Below are 19,492 nucleotides of genomic sequence, written 5' to 3'. Positions count from 1 at the left end.
TTCCTCTGAATGGCTGAAAGTGAATAATGCATCACAGGTATCAGTGCTCATACCCCAACTGTTCACAATATAAATTGATGGTTTACATGAGGGAACTATACAGACAAACTGTGGAGATGAGTTGTAAGGAAGATGCAGTAAAGCTTCAATGTAATTTGAACAAGACAAGTGAATGAAATATAATGTAAATAACTGTGAGGTTCTCCACATAGTTTAAAAAAAAATCAGAAGACAGATTGTTGTCTGAATTGCAATAGGTTGGGAAAGAGAGAAGTGTACTTTTCCACTAATCCCTGAAATGCAGCATGCATGTAATCGGTGGAGAAGGCAGAAAATGGCCCTTTGGCCACAACAATGAGAGAATTCGAGTAGAGGAGGTGGGGTAGATTCATAAAATCATAAAAGCAAACATTGCAGAAACACCTCTCTGGACCATCGAATCTGCATGAAGACAAAAAATTACTCTGAAATTGTCCCATTTTCCATTACTTGGCTAATAGCCTTATGAGATTTCAAATACATTTTGAAGGTTGTGACGTCTCCTGCCTCAATTGCACTCCTAGCCAATTCTGAATGACCCTTTCAGCCAATCCCACGGGTACAGTTTCCACCTTCCCCAGAAATGGTCAGTCAGCCAGAATTCCAAAATGCTTTCTCCTGTATCAACCTTTGAACATTAATATGCCTTATTCTCCTATTCCTGAACTCACTAGCATGTGGAAGCATGGAGTAACCCAAATATTTGAGGCTCTGTTCCTTAGTCTCCTGCTGAGCTGCCTGAATTTGAATGCAAGTTCTCATTCCCATTCTACTTGCGCCATTGGTATTAATGTGAGCCACGACCTCTAACCTATCAAATTCCCACTTCAGAATGCCCGGCATATGCTCAATGACATCCGTGACCTCTGCACCACGGAGATAACACACGATGCAGGAGTCACAGTTGCAGCTGCACAAATATCTGTTGGCTCCCCAACGAACGAATCCCCTATTACTATGACTTCTCTTTCCCACTTCCTTTCTTCACTCGTGAGGCCCCTTGGCTTTGTCTCGAGACCTTTGATTAACCAGTGCCCAAACTGGAACATGGATTGGTGAGCAGGATCCCAGAGACGTTCTGCACTTCCTGTCTGATTAGTTCAGACGGCTGGTGGTCATCCACTGCCTTTTTTCCATGAGACTTTTGAGCTCTGGTCTGTCTACTTCTCGAAATGTGCAATTCATATACCTGTCAATCTCACAGATGTGGCAGAACACCTACAGCTGTTGTTGGATCTTCGAATCACAGAGCTCTCAAGTTTCTGCGCTTTGGATCATTTCTACACATGAGATCACCGAGGACCCCGGTTGGACGTATGCCTTTTCTAATATGACTAATCTCAGATTGCATTTGGGTGACTTTACCATGAAAGATGAAATGGCCTGTTGATATTTCTAAGATTCTCTTTTTGCAAAGCAAGTATTCTGCTCCCTCACTTCTCTTTCATGCTTCGAATCAACTTTGCTGAATGGTTCTCCATTATTTATTATCGCTTTCCCTCACTGAAGTGAGTTCAACATTCGAATATATTCTGCAATAAGAGATTTCTTCAAAAATGGTAGTGTTTAAGATATATTTATGATTCTTGTCTCGTGCATCAGAGAAACATTGAGTCACACAACAAAGTAGATGCCCTTCTATCCATCAAATCATCATAGAGCCATACAGCTGTACAACATGGTAACAGACCATTTGGTTCAATTCACGCATCACGACTAAAAATCTTAAATATATCTAGTCCCATTTTCCATATCCCTTCAAACCCTTCCTATTCATATACCCATCCAGATGCCTTTTAAATGTTGTAATTATACCAGCCTCCACCACTTCCTCTGGAAGCAAATTCTATACACACACCACCCTCTGCATGAAGAAGTTGCTCCTTATACCCCTTTTAAATCTTTCCCCTCTCACCTTAAATTTGTGCCCTTGAATTCTGAACCCTCACCACAGGGAAAAGACCAAGGCTATTGACCCTATCCTTGTCCCTCATGATATTGTAAACCTCTGTAAGGTCCCACCCACCAGCCTCTGACTCTCCAGGGAAAATATCCCCAGCCTTATCAGCCTCTTCCTAAGCTCAAACCCTCCAACCCTGGCAATATCCTTGTTGATCTTTTCTGAACCCTTTCAGGTATCACAACAGCCTTCCTATAGGAGGGAGACCAGAATTACACACAATATTCCAAAACTGGCCTCATCAATGTCCTGTACAATTACAACATGACCTCGCAACTCCAATACTCAATGCATTGACCAATAAAGGCAAGCATCCCAACTGTCTTCTTCATTGTCCTGTCTACCTGGCACTAAATCTAAACTAGTCCCACTTTCTAACATGATACCTATAACATTGAATGTTAGAACATTACAAGAGGGCATCCAAATACTCTTCAAAGGTCGTAAGATTACTTGTTTCAACTCCTCTTATAGACATTCCAGGATCCCAGCAAGGTCTGTTTTGTTTCCTCAAATCCCCTCTAACTCTCTTGTCCTTAAAGTTAAAGATATGCCCTATTGTTATTGATCCTTAACTAAGGAGAACAGCTGTATTCTATTCACCCAGTCCATGTCTCCATTAATCGTATAGATTTCTATCACAGACAAAGTCAAATTAACAATTTTCAAAGGAAATAACATGAGTTTCTCCAGCCATTCTTCATTGATTAATTCACTTCAAGTAACATTCTCCTCATATGTGGAGGCCAGAACTGAATATAATTCTCCAACTGTGTCTTAAACAAAGTCATGAACAGTGCCAACAAAACCTTCCTGCTGCTATAATCTTCACCTCAGTTAATAAAGATAAGTGACTTGTTGGCCTTCTAAGCTACCTTTTTCAACTGACCTACTATCTTCAGGGATTTGTGGACAACACCTACTCATCATCCTCCCCCTTTCCAACATACTCATCTACATCATTAGTATATTTTGCAAACAAGGGACACCCCACTGACTCCTATGGTACACCACAGAACATTGGCCTTGAGTCACACAAATTGCCTTCTATCACCATAGTCTGTCTCTTGCCATTAAGCCAACTTTGGGTCCAATTTACCCTGGATCCTGTGGTGTGTTTACCCCCTTTATCAGTTTCTCATGTGGGTGCTCATCAAAGACTTTGCTGAAATCCATATAAGCTCTATCAACAGTAATACACTAATTTACACATTTGGTCACCTCCTCGAAAAATTAATTCAAATCTGTCAAGTCATGTTGACAATGCTGATCAAACCTTATCTGCCAAAATGAGGATTAAATATTTTCTTTAGGCTTTTCTCCAATAGCTTCTGTGTTAAACTCAAGTTCCATGGTTATCTATTATGCTATTTCTGACTTCTGCACACCATCATATCTCATCCTCAAACTTCTCTTTTCGAAAGAAAATGCTGCAGTGTCATATGTATAACATTTCTGTTTTGATGTCAGCCTTATGAATCAGATCTATTTTATCCTACCCTTTGCCAAAGCATTCATGCATTTTTTATAATATTATTTAACTTGCAACGATGCTGTAGGCTGAAGGGCCCATTCCTGGGCTGGACACTCCTACGTTCTATGTCCCATACATCGTGGATCGGTATCATTCATGTATTAAAAATATTTGGTAACACTGATGAGAAAGGTTGACATTTAGGCAACACTTGAAGCAAGTGTGATTAATAGAGACCAACGGTGGAAATTTCCAGATTGTTCTTTCCAACTCACATTTTCCAGCAAATTGCCGCTGTAGGTTTAGTTCCCTCCTCATTCTCCTGATCTCGTTACCGCAAGAGTATTCTGAAAAAATCGAACAAAAGCAAATTCCAACTCAAAGTTCTGCGACAGCGAATAACGTAAATTTTTGAACTTTTATTCGTTTGAGAACCATGAATCAAACTGGACAATTATCCTTACCTTCCAGTTTTTACATCCGTATGCTATCCAGAAAAGAAAGCTTAATATCAACTTCTGTCACTTATTTGCAAACTGAAGCATTTTCTTATGCCCCTCTCCCCCCACATCCCCACGGATCCTAGATCACGATCCTCTGTTCATCCCTTTCCTCTCTCTTGATTTCAGCTATGTCAACCTGACTAACTACAATTTACATTTCATTCTCAAACATCTTTAACTCGCATACCTATATTGGGACTGCCATACTATATTGATGTGTGCTAGTTAGTAGACGATAGTAGCCTGCATATGGAATCAGATAGATATGAACAGATGCGCAAATGGTGACATGACGCTGTTTAACAGAATCTTAATTTCTGGTGAATAATCACCACCACAGACACTGTGATGATGCACTGGTGAGATCGCAGGTGGACTACTCTGTACTGTATTGGTCATCGTTCCAAAATTAATGTTCTGGAAGGAGTTCAGAAAATGTTTACTGGACAAATACCTGGAATAAGTGAATTGCCTTATGAATTTTTGAAGAGTTGGAGATTACACAATTGAAATATGTAACAACCTGATAGGACTTGAGCAAGTGGATGTTAAAAGGATCATCTTGTGGGAGAATCCACAACTAGGCCTCATAAGTTTTAAAAAAAGGGGCCATCCTTTTAAGTCAGCTCTGAGGAAACTTAGCTTTTTCTTTCGTGGCTTTGTGAAACCTTGGAATTCCTTTCTCGAAAAGCCAACGCATGTAGAATTACGAAATATTTTAAAAAACAGAAGTGAACAGATTCTTCAACGGAGCAGAATGAAAGATTATCAGAGATACACAGGAATGGAGTGTTGAGGTTAACTCAGATCCGCCATTATGTTAGTGAATGCTGGAGGAAATTTAAAGAATGGAGCAGCCTACTCATGTTTGCTGCTCATACATTCAAATGATATTCAGGAAAGCACTGCTGAACTAAATTAAATGAAATTTACTGGAAACTCCTATTCGAGAGCTACAGTAAGCTGTTTTTAGCCTTTGTGATTCTTTATATTTCCTTGTATCATTCTATGAGGAGAAAGTGAGGTCTGCAGATGCTGGAGATCAGAGCTGAAAATGTGTTGCTGGAAAAGCGCAGCAGGTCAGGCAGCATCCAGGGAACAGGAGAATCGACGTGGCTTATGCCGAAACGTCGATTCTCCTGATCCCTGGATGCTGCCTGACCTGCTGCGCTTTTCCAGCAACACATTTTCAGCTTGTATCATTCTATGCCAGTCGGTGCATAACAATCTTACTGTCCATCCATCACTAGCATCCATGCCAGAAGTCCTGGCTAATGTTTTGCCATCACAGCTTCAAAGCTCATCAAAACACATGGCAATAATTAAATTATATCAACAAACCTGAAAATAGATAAGTTTCAATCTAACAATTCAGACCATTAAAAATAATCACTGACTGCTTAAAAATTTCTGCTTCTTCAGTGTCCTTGTACAGAATGAGGTCTGGCATCATTGCCTGGTCTGCCCTGCCTGCGAGTTCAGGCTTACAATAAAGTCTTTTACTATTGACTGCTCCATAAATTAGCAGTATAAGAAAGGACCTTCCAGAAATAATCATGAAATGTAAAAGAAAGATCTTGGCTTGTGAACATCTGGCTAAAGAACAAAGAGAAGAAAAGAATCGTATATTGTGCTCATTGTTTTCCATCACCGTCTACCTTTATGAATGGACATCTATCTAACTGTTCAATTCATACTTTCATAGTAATAGAAGCTGGAGTAGGCTATTTTCCCGTTGAGCCTGCCCCACCAATCATTAAGATCATGGCTGATCGGTCCATTGTCTCTGCTCCTCTATCTGCATTATCCTCATAACCCTCAATTCCCCGACCAATAAAAAACCCATCCAACTGTGCTGTGAATATATTTAATGAAGCTCTCCTTGGGCAAAGCATTCCACAGGTTGACTTACTCTCTGGGAAAAGCAATTCATTTCTCATCTCTGTCCTAAATCTACTCCCCTAATCTTGACCCCTCATCCACCAGCAGAAACAACTTGTCTGCCTCTGTCTTATCTATCCCTTTCATAATTTTATATGCTTCGACAAGATCCCCTCTTATTCAGTTAAATTCTAGCAAGTACAGTCCCATGTGGCTCAATGTCTCCTCACAGCGTAACCCCGTCATCTCCGCAATCAACCTGGTGAACCTCCTTTGCACCGTCTCCAAAGCCAGGAGACCAGAACTGTGCACAATACTCCAGGTGCGGCCTCACCAACAACTTGTACAATTGCAGCAGAACCTCCCTGCTCTTCAATTCAGTCTCCTGAGGCAATGAAAGCCAAAATTCCATTTGCGTTCCTGATTACCTGTTGCACCTGCAAATCCAGTTTTAGCGTTTTGTGTACGAGCACTCTGAAGTTCCTCCGCACAACAGTATGCTGCAATCTTTCACCATTTAAATAACACTCTGACCTACTATTTTGACTTCCAAAGTAGATAGCCTCACATTTAGCAACATTATTCTCCATCTGACAGACCCCCATTGCCCACTCACTTAACCTGTTTAAATCTCTCTGCAGACCCAGCAAATTTGGATACACTACACTACAGTTAGTGTCCTTTTCCAAATCATTTATATATATATCATGATCAGTTGCAGGCCCAACACTGACCGCTTCAGCAACCTGCTCACCACTGATCTCTCATTTATCCCAACTTTCTCTTTGCAATGGTTACCCAGTCCTCTATCCATACTAGTACATTCGCTGCAACTCCTTGCATTCTTATGTTATTAACAAGTCTTTTATGTGGCACCTTATTGAATGCCTTCTGGAAATCCAAACACACAATATCCACCTATTCCCCTCCATCTACCATGCTTGTTACATCCTCAAAGAACTCCAGTAAGCTTGTCAAACACAACCTTCCCTTCCTGAATCCATTAAAAATCACACAACATCAGGTTATAGTCCAACAGGTTTATTTGGAAGCACTAGCTTTCAGAGCGCTGCTTCTTCATCAGGTGGTTATGGAATATAAGATCATACAACACAGAATTTATAGCAATAGATTACAGTGTGATGCCACTGAAATGATATACTGAAAAAAAAGGGATTCTTTGTTAAGTCTTTCATCTTTTCCAATGACCATTATAGTTTTAGTTCTTTCATATGTAAATCCCAGAACTTATTTAAAGTCACATCCTCAAGTTAGTGTTAACAACAGCTGCCATCTCAGCTCAGATACTGCATTGAAGGTGTGAAGTTAATGCATGTCTGTGTCCCAATGTTCAGACTGTTTTATACTATATCCTGGTGTTGTGTGATTTTTAACTTTATCCATCCCAGTCCAACACCGACACCTCCAAATCATTCCTGAATCTGTGCTGTGTTTGCCTGATGGAAACCTTTTCATCCAGATATCTCATTATTTCTTCTTTGATCATAGCTTCCAGCATTTTCCAAATACAGATGTGAAGCTAACTGGCCTAGAGTTACCTACGTTTTGCTTAGAGACCTTTTTAAACTGTAGTGTGACATTTGCTGTCCTCCAGTCTGCCAGGATCTGGCCAGAATCCAGTGAATTTAAGTAACTTACCACTTCTGCCCTTTTGTTCAGCACTCTGGGATGCACTCTATCAGGACTCTATTAGGCCCTCAAATTTGCTCAACACTACCTCTTTAATGATAACAACTGAATTGAGGTCCTCACCTCCCATCGTATCCTTAGCGTCAATCTTTGCATGTTAGACACATCTTCCATTGTGAAGACTGACACATTCAGCAATACCCAATATTACTTCCCCTTCCTCATCCTGCGGGAGACCTATATCCACTTTAGCTACCCTTTCCCATTTTATATGTTTAAGAAAACTTTTCCTACCTGTTTTTTTTATATTCCTATGCTAATTTATTTGCTACTAGCAGTTTGACTGTGAATCTACCTGCATTATCCATTGTGCACCATTTCGAGACATCGAGCTTTCTATCTTTCTCCCAATTTTTGCTGATTGGTCAGTCTTTCAGACAGCCTTAGCTATGCACAGAGCAGTCATTTACACATTCTCCATTTATCAATTTTAAAATAATCTTTAATGTGGTGTGAGATTTACCGTGTCTAATAGAGGCTACTTCCACATCAGAGATAAAACTCAGTCCGGCATCCCTGAAAACACCAACGCTGTTAACTCCACCTCCATAGAAACATCCCAGATCATAAGCATTCATCGCTTCAAATGCCTGTACAAAGATTAAAAAAAGAAAGTTATTCACTAAATACTTAATATCAACTACTGCTAAAATCTCTTTCCGTATACGATAATTTATTAAATTGAGACATTAAATTAATCAAGGTTCTCGCACTTTTCAATACACTGGGCAACTTTTCAACTGCTAATATTGGAGTATGATCATTCAATCCTGAGGATGATGAAACATTGTAGAAGCTCTCACAAACTGCTATTTGGTTGATGGTGAGATTATCTGGTATGGTAGGTCGCTTTCTTGAGAAAAAAATGTCACCAAGACACCAAGGTAAACACATTTGGAAATGCAGTATAAAATTTTGTGTCAACTTGAACATGTGAGTGTGGCTTTTGTAAAACAATATCCTTAAGTAGTCATTCCTTAGAGATAACTGATTGCTGTGCTCAGAAGTCGGTACTGTTCCAGTTGAAATAGTAATGTAGCGATCATCACAACTTTTCCATTTTTTCTCATTTTCAGTTTGGAACCATCAGTTGGAGTTGAGAATTAAACTTTGAATTTTTGAAGAGCATTTTGTTTTTTTTTTAAAACAGAGGAGAGAATAAAAGTTTGATGGTTATTGTTAGAAGCTGCCTTGAAAAGATAATGCAGTTAAATTTCTACTCTGAGAATACTGCAGACAGTCCAGCACCAAGACATTGTTGTGCTCAGGTACATGGTGCTGGTCAGATGTTGATTGGCTTAATAGAAAGAGGAACAGTTCCATTCAGCCCAGCCATAGACAGTGATTAAAAAAAAGGGGGAAACAAGGAATAAAGACTGAACTGGCTCTACTAAGTTTTGGTACAGGAAGCAGTTTTACTTTAGAAGCTTCTTGACTGGAAGGTTTTATTTTTATTTTGTTCTGTTTAGTTACGCACCAGTTACTGACTTAGAATGTAGAACTTTACAGCACAGGAATGGACCATTCGGCACACGATGGTTGCTGAACGTGACACCATATAAAAACTAATCCCTTCTGCCTGTCCTTGGTCCATATGCCACCAGTCCTTGCATATTTGTGTACTTATGTGCATGTCTGGTAGTGCATTCCAGACTCCTACTACTCTCTGTGTAAAAGAACTTTCTCCTCACACCTTCTTTGAACTTTACTCCTCTTACTTTAAAGACATGCCCCCTAGTATTGGACATTTCAACTCTGGGAAAATAATTCAGATGGTCAAAAGTATCTGGTGGTGGCATCTGTTCGTCTCATGAGACCATGGATTTACGCCTGGGAAGTCTTGCTTCAAATCTATCTGTGCATCTCCTAATTTTATAGACTTTGATCACATCTCCCATCAGGCTCCACCAGTCCAGAGAAAACAACCTGTGATTTTCTAGTCTTTCTTTACAGTTCATACCGTGTAATCCAGGCAGTACCGTGGTAAACCTCTTCTGCACCCTCTCCAAAGCCTTCCTGTGATGGGGCGACCAGAGCTAAATGCAATACTCTAAGTGTGGCCTGACCAAAGTTTTATAAAGCTTCAACCTTACATTCCAACTCTTGCACTCAGTTTCCCAAACAATGAGGCAAGCATGCCGTTCGCTTTCTTTACCACCCTATCTACTTGCATGGCCACTTTCAGGGAGCTATGGACTTGAACCCCAAGATGCCTCTGTACATCAATACTGTACAGGGTCCTGCCATTAACTATATACTTTTCCTTAACACTTTAACAAAGTGCCACACTTCACATTTACTTGGATTAAACTCCATCTTCCATTTTTCTGCCCATATATGCAACTAATCTTTATCCCATTTTATCCTTTGACTATACTATTCACCACTCCATTGATCTTTGTATTGTTTGCAAACTTACTAACCCACCCATCAACATTTTCATCCAAGTCATTTATATATATATCACAAACAGCAAAGGTCCCAATATGGATCCCTGCGGAATACCACTAGTAACGGACCTCCAGCCTGAAGACCACTTTTCTACCACCACTCTCTATCTTCTATGGGTGAGCTGATTCTAAATGCATGTGGCCAAGTCACCATGGATTCAGTGCATCTAAATCCTCTGTATGTACCTTGTCGAAGGCCTTACTAAAATTCAAGTAGACAACATCGACTGCTCTACTCTGACAGATCACCTTTGTCACATCCTCGAAAATTCAATCAAGTCAGTGAGACATGACCTGCCTTGCACGAAGCATTGCTGACTGTTGCTAATTAGGCCATGTTTTCCCAAATGTGCGTAAATCCTAGCCCTAACTTGCAATATCTCCCAAGCACTGATGTGAGACTTACCGGTGTCTAGTTCCCTGGATTATCCCTATTTCCCTTCTAGAGTGAGTACTGATGCAAATACTCATTTAGGATCTCACCCACATCCCCTGCCTTCAAACTCAAGTTCCCTCCTTTATCCTTGAGTGGTCCTATCTTCTTCTGGTTTATCCTGCTGTTTTTTTAAAAGGTATTTACAGAATGTTTTAGGATTCTCTTTAATCCTACTTGCCAAGATCATTTTATGGCTCTCCTAATTCTCTGCTTGAGTTTTTTCATGCTTTCTTTATATTCCTCATGGGCCCTGTCCGATTTTAACTTCCTAAGCATTACACCGGCACGGTGGCTCAGTGGTTAGCCCTGCTGCCTCACAGCTCCAGGGACCCAGATTCAATTCCGGCCTTGGGCAACTGTCTGTGTGGAGTTTGCACATTCTCCCTGTGTCTGCGTGGGTTTCCTCCAGGTGATCTTGAATCGACCCACAGTTCAAAGTATTACAGGTTTCATGGATTGATCATGTTATATTGTCCAGAGTGTCCAGGGAAGTGAAGGTTAAGAGGATTAGTCTTGCGATACACAGAGTTATACGGAAAGCGCCGCAGAGTGGGTGTGGACTCGATGGGCCAAATGGCCTGCTTCTGCCCAGTAAAGATTCTATTTAAATATCTGCGATCTAAGCTCAATCACATGTCAACATTAACCCCCACTTACAGACCAAAAAGTTAAGGGATAAATTAAAAATTAAAATAAACAAATCACGATATGCTTGTTTGATAACTCTTTCAGTGATGACTGTCAGGCCATCAGAAAGTCCTTTGATGATGGACTGTATTAATAGCACGTAGGATTATATCCCTTGCTTAAATTTGAAAGCCAACACAAACAACTTCATCAGATCTCTGGAAATATTTGACCTATTACTTACAGAATGGATTATTTTCTCAGAACTTCCACCATAAGAATTCCTACAGTGTGGAAACAGGCTATTTGGCCCGATGGTGGAACTGAACCTGTGTCCTTGGTGCTGTGATAGTTTGCCTAATTAGATTGCCTAATAGTTAATGGGTGGCATATTTCAGTTACAATAAATGGTTAATCTGTGTTGAAGTTATAAGCATGCTGTCCAAGAACTCTGATCTGTAAAATATGTTTAAGGAAATCTGTGCAGTTTTGTGGTCAGTGAACCTTTTGAGATCACTGTGATTTGAATCCACTGATAATGAGGCTGATTTGACCTTTCCTGCAATCCCTGTGTTGTAACAACAATCACATTGAAACTCGTGACTGACACATTACCCCAGGGCTAACTGTAGAATTGTGGGAAATTTCAAAGCCAGCTCATGGGACATGACTGTCATTTGACTTAGTGCTCTAAAGTCTACAGACTCAACTTTACAAACAAGCACTGTCCATCATCCAGATTATCCCACTTATTTTTGATTCATTTCGGCCTGTTTGGTACCTTTTTGTCTTGTACTTTATATTTTGCATCATACATTCAAAACATTTATATAATACAATTCACGTACCTTTTGTGCCTATTCTTCGTATCTTTATTACATGCTCTTTCAGCCTGAAACCGTTGCAGTGTTAGCTACCTAGCCTTTAAGCTTATCACAAGCATTCTTGTTATTTGTTCAAAATACCCCCTCCTCCCTCCACTACCTCACACAACATGAGAAACTTAAGCATCTTAATCAAATGGAACTGAAAAGTCATTTGTATTTTATTTCTCTGCTACATTTGTTTCATTATGCAGAGAGCTCTGGATATTTTTACTTTTTTTAACCCATCGTGAGACTGTACCTTAATCCTACCAGAACTATTAACCAGTTAAAGGCTGCATATTCATCAATTACAATTTTGCATACCTTTTGTTGTTGCAATTTACATATTCTGATCTCAGCCCATTCAATTTGAATTTCAAACAATTAGCTTCACATTTTCTGACTGGACTATTCTTAAACATTATAATACCCAGAAAACTGCTCCTTGAACTTCTCTGGATGACACCATATTTTTTCTTAAAAACTCTACAATTCCTCAGAAAATGCTGGTACTCAAATGATGCAGAATTGAAATGCATTTGTATCCTTTTTTTCTCCAGATACTCTGTGGGCAGATTTCCACCCCCTCCTTCTATACATGTCATTGGGACAACAACTCCAGATCTGTTGTGCCTAACAACAACGTCTGACTATCTCCCGCATATCTCCAGTTTCCGAGCCAGGCAGTTCTGTACCGCAGTAGTGATGCCCTTGACAAGAGCACCAGGGAAACAATACAAATGGGTTCCAAGATCCATGTTCATGTTCGAAAAGTAATTCACCCATTCAACCAACCAACTTTCTCTGCTTATATGATTGTTTTGTATTTTGATTGCAAAATAACAGGAAAGGTACAGAAATGAAAGATGACAAGCACAAGTTGTACCTTGCGGACCGAGAGTTTATTCTTGTTGTTTAGGATGTACATCGATGAATCAACAGCAACAAAAGACACATTTGCTGCATCGTTGGTAGAGAATTGCAAGTCAAATGAATCACCTGGTCCATAGGGAACATCGCTTTCTGTTATTTCTATCTGTAAAAGTTTAATTTAATCAGAATAGATCAACCAACCTTTCAATTGTCAAAAGCACAAACATATGGAAAACACATTTTTTTCACCTTCATGCATAGGAAGTCTTTACAAATCTTGATAGGAATTCTAAATTATGCTTCATTCATGTTTCACGCAGACGTGAATAGAATCATAAGTTCTTAACAATGCCACAGTTGCCACATTTTTTGGAAAAAGATGTTATGATATTAAATGGGCAAAATACAACCATTTGCTATACAGGTACTTTTGCATATCAGCATGGGCAGGAGAGAAAATCAACATGTAGAACAATGTAAAACATCATAGCAGAGAGGAACAACATGCTGCTTTTCAGCTCTGAGTCTCATAATGTTCAAATAAGCAATTATCCATGACCATAAATATGTCTCAAAGAAATTTTAATTATATATAGCATAACGTCTCCATAATCCAAAGATAGGAATTGCATAAAAAATCGTTAGCTATTCCCTCTAATCTTTTAATTGTTGTTCCCATTCTGCTAACCTCTGTGGCTGGCTGCGAAGTCAAGGTAAATAACGCATTTTCTATCAGCAGATATCTTCATGCAAAATAGGAAAACCCATCAGTGAAAATCGTCTGTCGTTTTCCGTTGTTGAGCAAATGAAAATGTTCACCAAAAATAAAAAGTAATGCAAATGTTCGAAACCTGCAATTAAACCAAGCTATGCCTAACATCATTTTCAGCAACTGAGGTGAGAAATATTAGTTAAACTTTCAAGTTGGTGACTCTTCATCAGAACTATAAAAAGAAACGTGAAATATCTAATTCATTTTAAATGAGTACAGAAGGAGGGAAGAGGGGTAAGGACAAAATTGCATGCACAATGTCATTTAGATTAGATTCTCTACAGTGTAGAAACAGGCCCTTCGGCCCACCAAGTCCACATCAACCCTCCAAAGAGTAACACACCCAGATCCATTGCCCTCTGACTAATGCACCTAACACTTCGGGCAATTTAGCATGGTCAATTCACCTAATCTGCACAACTTTGGACTATGGGAGGACACCAATGCAGACATGGGAAGCATGTACAAACTCCACACAGACAATCACCTGAGATTGGAATCGAACCTGGGACCCTGGTGCTGTGAGGCAGCAGTGCTAACCGCTGAACCACCATGCTACCCATTTTTTAATTGTTAGAAATGGCTAAGCTTTTCATTATTTCATGCATTTCCATGAGACATTGATGTAGGTATGAGACAACATTGCTTGCCTATCTGAACTTTACCTGAGTGGCTTGATAAGGCATTTGAGAGTGCTGTCAATCAAAATGCTATATTTCCAGAGCCACATGTCATCCCAGCTCAGTAAGACAGGCAGATTTCCTTTCTTAAGGCCATTAGTGAACCGAGTACATTCATAGAACAATCTAAAATACCATAATTATTCTATTTCTGAGAAGTTTTTAATTCACATGAATTAAATTTAAATTCCACTCAGTGCCTTGAGGCAATTTTATTCCATGCCCTCAGGGATGTAACAGAGGGGCCTGGGTTAAAGTCCAATTATCACTCCAACAGCGTGTCCTCCCAATTTAAGACTGATATCCAAGGGCCAAGCAGAAGCTGACATACTTCTATGTGACCTCCTGCTGACCTGCACTGGAACAGGGTCAAAGGCTGACAGCAGAGGGTCCAAATTGGGAGGCAGGAGTTAAAATTCAACTAACTTGATATTCACATTCCCAGCATTTGCACTATTTTACTTTTACAGGGCTCCTTGATTGATTTAGTTTTTCTTCCAATGTAAATCAATTAATATTAAAGTAGCATTTCTCCAGGAAGACTATCTGAAGAGGGAAATGTGTCTTCATTCTTCAAAAGGGGCAGCAAATGCTGTGGGATCATTCTGGAAGTTGAATGAAAGTGCATAAGTTGGTATTTCTCAGTCCATTCTGTCTGATTAAATTTGGGTTGTCTTCAGTTGAAAGGTGATCATGCCATATTTTATTGGCATCATGAGGGGCAGTTTTCAGAAATCTTTATAATGCATATTTTTGTGGGGTGATAGCATTAAATTTCAAAATATTGTCATTATTGTGCATAAAGCAGAATCCAAATTTGGAAGCTAAGCTTCTTGGGCTTTGAAGTACATTGGATTGGAAAACAGGTAGAATGGATTAAGTTTCACTTTGCATCAGCAATCTTAATTGGAAAATGTTAGCTCCATTGCTATCTATCAAAATCAGGCTTCACAAAAAAAAAAGTTTCAAAGTGAGGAAATTTTAAACTCTAATTGGACAGTCTAATTGGCTAGGCACCCAAGCAAGGCCAGGCCTTCATTTTAATGTATGAGGATGAAGTACAGCTGTGAAAAATCCCACAGTGGAAAATATTATACAGGCAAACAAAGGATTGTTGGGGGGGGGGGGGGGGGCGGAAGCAAAAATCGACTACTTTGATGTTTCCATCCTTGGGGAGGCCAGGAACATTTAGTTTTTCTTTTTGTGATTCTTCTCATGCAGATATATGTGGTGGGTTCCAAATGCCAGAGAGTTTATAATTTCTTGTGTGAGTAAGAAAGGTATTTGACCTTTAATGTACAAGCATCACATATAGGCAGGGTGTTTAAAAAGGCGTTTGGCATACTCGCCTTTGTTGGCCAATCCTTTGAGTGTAGGAGTTGAGAAGTCATGTTGAGGTTGTACAGGACATTGGTGAGGTCTCTTCTGCGATATTGTGCACAGTTCTGGTTTTCCAGTTATAGGGGTAGATTGCTAAGCGGAAGAGGGTTCAGAAGAGACTTATCAAGGTATTTCCAGTTTTGGTAGTTTTGAATTGGAAAGAAAGACTGCATAGGCTGGGATTTTTTTTTCACTGGAGCATAGGAGGTTGAGTGGTGACTTTTTAGAAGTTTATAAGATTATGAGGGATGTAGATAAAATTAATGGTATTTGTCTTTGCCCAATAATGAGAGCAAGGGAAGACTGCAGATTTTGGAGAGTTAGAATCGAAAAGTCTGGCCCTGGAAAAACACGACAGGTCAGGCAGCATCCGCTAAGCAGGAGAGTCGACATTTCAGGCACACGCTCTTTATCAGGATTCCCCAAGAAAACGGGGTTTCAAGACTAGGGTTGCACATTTTGAAGCTAAGAGGAGAAATATTTTTTAAAAAGATGAGAGTCAACTTTTTTACACCGAAGGTGGTTCACATGTGAAATCAAACTCCAGAGGAAATGGTGAATCTAGATATTTAAGAGATATTTGGATAGGTACATGAATAGGAAAGGTTTTGAAGGATATTGGACAGGAGCAGGTAGTTGGGACTGGTTTATTTTGAGATTATGTTCCGCATGAACTGGGTCGGACCAGTTTTTGTGCTGTATGACTCAATAACTTTATAACATCCAATGACACTTAGAGACAGAAGAAAACACAGGGGAAGCCATCAAAATATGCTTACCTGCCCCTCGCACTGATCCTCCACATCAATCCACACCGAGTTTGCCACGATTTCCTTTCTTCCTCCAGTGGAAATGTAATAATAGGCAAGAAAGCGAAACGTGGGTACCATGTCAAGTACCACTTGAAGGCGGAGCTTTGTAGGATCGGCCTTGTGAATCCTATCAGATGCAATCACCCTGCCTTTGCTTAAGAGCTGTGGATGAGAAAGACATCAGGGAACAATGGAACATGGGGGGGGGGGGGGGGGGGGGGGGGGGGGTGTCTTCTCTTTTCCCCTTCTGATATTTGGTTCCTATTCCCTGGCATTCAGGAAGGCACAAAATATCTGCTGACAAATTATCAGTCTACAAATTGTGACATCATATTATGCTGGCCGCAGCAAAGCATGTTTGCAGTCAAACCCGCCATTCCAATTATTTCACTGATTTCATGGATAATCCCTGTATAAGATCCACAGATAGAACGTCTTTTATATGTGCAACAATTTCAGGCCTTTTCAAGTGACTTGTGTGAATAATATAGGCTGACAATACATTTTTTTCTCAAAACAAAGGAGGACTGCTCTGCTGGTCATATTGCATTTGGTTGCCTTATTAAAATGCGATTCTCTCCGCATATCTAAGTGGACGTAGAAGATTCCACAGCACAATTACAGAGACAAGAGTGTGGGTGCTTCTCGTATCCCAGTAAAAACTTATATTTCAGTCGGCATTGTACTTGTGGAAAAGTAACTTCAAACCGCCAATGGATTATTGTCCTGCCTAATGTCTTTTTCTTTTTTAAAAAAAGTAAGCAAGTCATAATTTTGTATAATTCTACTTACAGTATAATAAAAGTAATCAATGTCTCTGCTGCCCAGTTCTGTGATAGCTGTCAATTCTATAATCATGTATTGACCCGCCTTCTGCACCTTGTGAGGTGCCTCTATATGAAGAAAACTCTTGCTGGGAGATTGATAGACAGTTGCTGTCACCATTGTTTCTTGGGATTCTGTCCCAGATTTCCCATCACCAGCCGTCACCTAAACAAAAAAAAACACAATGATAATGCAATTGAGATCCCGGTTCATCATACCTGATCAAAGGCATTTTGTTGCTACTATGAAAATGGAGTTTTAAACCCATTATTCAGTGAGTGACATTGTTGTTGGTAGGTCTCAACAGTATAGTTCAAGACATCCTTGATCATTTACATTGCAATGATGTGATATTGCCCTGTTCACGTATTTGTTAATTATTTATGTCAACTGTATTAGAGAATGAAGTCCCCTTTAGAAGGTCCATCAAAGTTGTATCATACACCACAGCTCTTACACAGCCATGAATATTCTATTTATTTTGTAACATATCCACACTAAAGATAATCGATAACTGATAACAAAAGCTGAATTGTTTTCTCATCTAAGACCAATTTGACCTGTATTGGTGTTCTGTAAAAAAAAGATACCTGTTGGTTTTGTTTGCATACAGGCAGCTTTTATTTCCTCAGTCGATATCAAATTGTAAATGTATTCATCAAGATGTGATTTACAAGAATGGTTCCAGGGAAAGAGAAAGCTCAGTTGACTGATTGGATTTTTGAATTTGGGGCTGTTCTCCTTGGAAGGAGAAGATTAAGAGGAGATTTCAGATATATTTTCAACATCATTGGGTGGGTTGTGTAGAGATAGAAAGAAGCTGTTACTGCTTGTAAAATAAAGTTAAATTAAGGAGAGGTTTACGATTTAAGGTGATGTGCAAAGTGAGAAGGGGTGATGTGATAAAAAAAATACATATTTTTCCAAACTGTGGATAGTGAGGGTATCAATTGTACCACCTGGAAATGTGCTGAAAGCAGTGCCAATTGAAGCATTCAAGAGAGCATTGGGTGGTTATTTGAATAGAAATAGTATGTAGGGCTAGGGAGAAGAAGGAGGAGACTGGCACCAGAGAGTAGAAATAGTGCCTTCCGTTTCACCATAATTATTTTGTTATTCTCCAATTCGATGCTGTCTTCTGGAAGAAGGGAAGGTAGTTTATTTTAGTAGAAAAACTGGAGAGAAAACATACTTTAAACATCCCAATGCTGAGAAAGTTGCAGGAATGTAAAGACTACACAAATCTAGAAATCACTGAGTATGCAAGACAGTTCATGAGAATTATTGTGGAAGCATATTAAGCTTTGATAAAAAAAAATAAATAGAGCAAAGATATTGTGGTAAACTTGCACAAATTGCTTGTGCAGTCTTACTTGAAAATAAGGCTGATGCACGATTTATTAAAGTATCAACATCATGATGTGTCTTGACAGAGTTAATCAGAGAAACTATTAATATCCATGAAGGAATTGACAATGGCGGCTTGAAGGTGAAGTCAAAGCAACATAACAAGAAATAATGAAACAGTGCTTCACTCAATTTAACATTATTTGTCTGTTTGTGTATTCTTTTGGCTTTTAACAAAACATTACTTCATTAGCCGGAACTTAAATGCACTTGGCACCTTCTATTACTTAAAAGATTTACGCCTGTGGTGGTCTGTTCCCACAGTCAATAGAAACATGGTCTGCATCTCCACCGGTCCCTTCAGGTTTTGTGGAAGTTACGGAATGTGGTCAAGAAGGCAATTGTGGTACTTGCCTTTATAAGCCAAGGCATAGTTTTAAATATTGTAATTGTACCAACCTCCACCACTTCCTTTGGCAGCTCATTCCACACACGCATCACCCTCTCTGTGAAAAAGTTGTCCCTTAGATTAATGATGTAGTAACATCATGTCCCATGTTTTAATTTGTACCCTCAACTCATTCACCTTGCTCGAAAAGTGCAGCAGGTCAGGCAGCATCCAGGGAACAGGAGAATCGACGTTTCGGGCATAAGCCCTTCTTCAGGAATGAGGAAAGTTTGTCCAGCAGGCTAAGATAAAAGGTAGGGAGGAGGGACTTGGGGGAGGGGCGTCGGAAATGTGATAGGTGGAAAGAGGTCAAGGTGAGGGTGATAGGTCAGACGGGAGTGGGGGCGGAGAGGTCGGGAAGAAGATTGCAGGTTAGGAAGGCGGTGCTGAGTTCGATGGATTTGACTGA

General features: G+C 39.7%; 1 protein-coding gene across 1 annotated transcript in view; it reads right to left on the bottom strand.

Moving 5' to 3' along the window:
- LOC122541279 (complement C4-A-like) overlaps positions 1-19,492 on the bottom strand; it is a 128,292-nt gene that overhangs the window by 35,874 nt on the left and 72,926 nt on the right. Inside the window, exons 12-16 of the mRNA XM_043677903.1 lie at positions 17,256-17,453; positions 16,431-16,625; positions 12,833-12,982; positions 8,031-8,157; positions 3,749-3,820 (exon numbers count right to left, since the gene is read on the bottom strand). Coding sequence (XP_043533838.1) covers positions 3,749-3,820; positions 8,031-8,157; positions 12,833-12,982; positions 16,431-16,625; positions 17,256-17,453 — 742 coding nt within the window. The remainder of the gene's footprint in view (positions 1-3,748; positions 3,821-8,030; positions 8,158-12,832; positions 12,983-16,430; positions 16,626-17,255; positions 17,454-19,492) is intronic.

The sequence above is a fragment of the Chiloscyllium plagiosum genome, chromosome 37, assembly GCF_004010195.1.
Source record: "Chiloscyllium plagiosum isolate BGI_BamShark_2017 chromosome 37, ASM401019v2, whole genome shotgun sequence".
Classification (NCBI taxonomy): Eukaryota; Metazoa; Chordata; class Chondrichthyes; order Orectolobiformes; family Hemiscylliidae; genus Chiloscyllium; species Chiloscyllium plagiosum.
The sequence above is the reverse complement of the archived record's forward strand: the minus strand, read 5'-3'. Positions and strand labels throughout refer to the sequence as shown.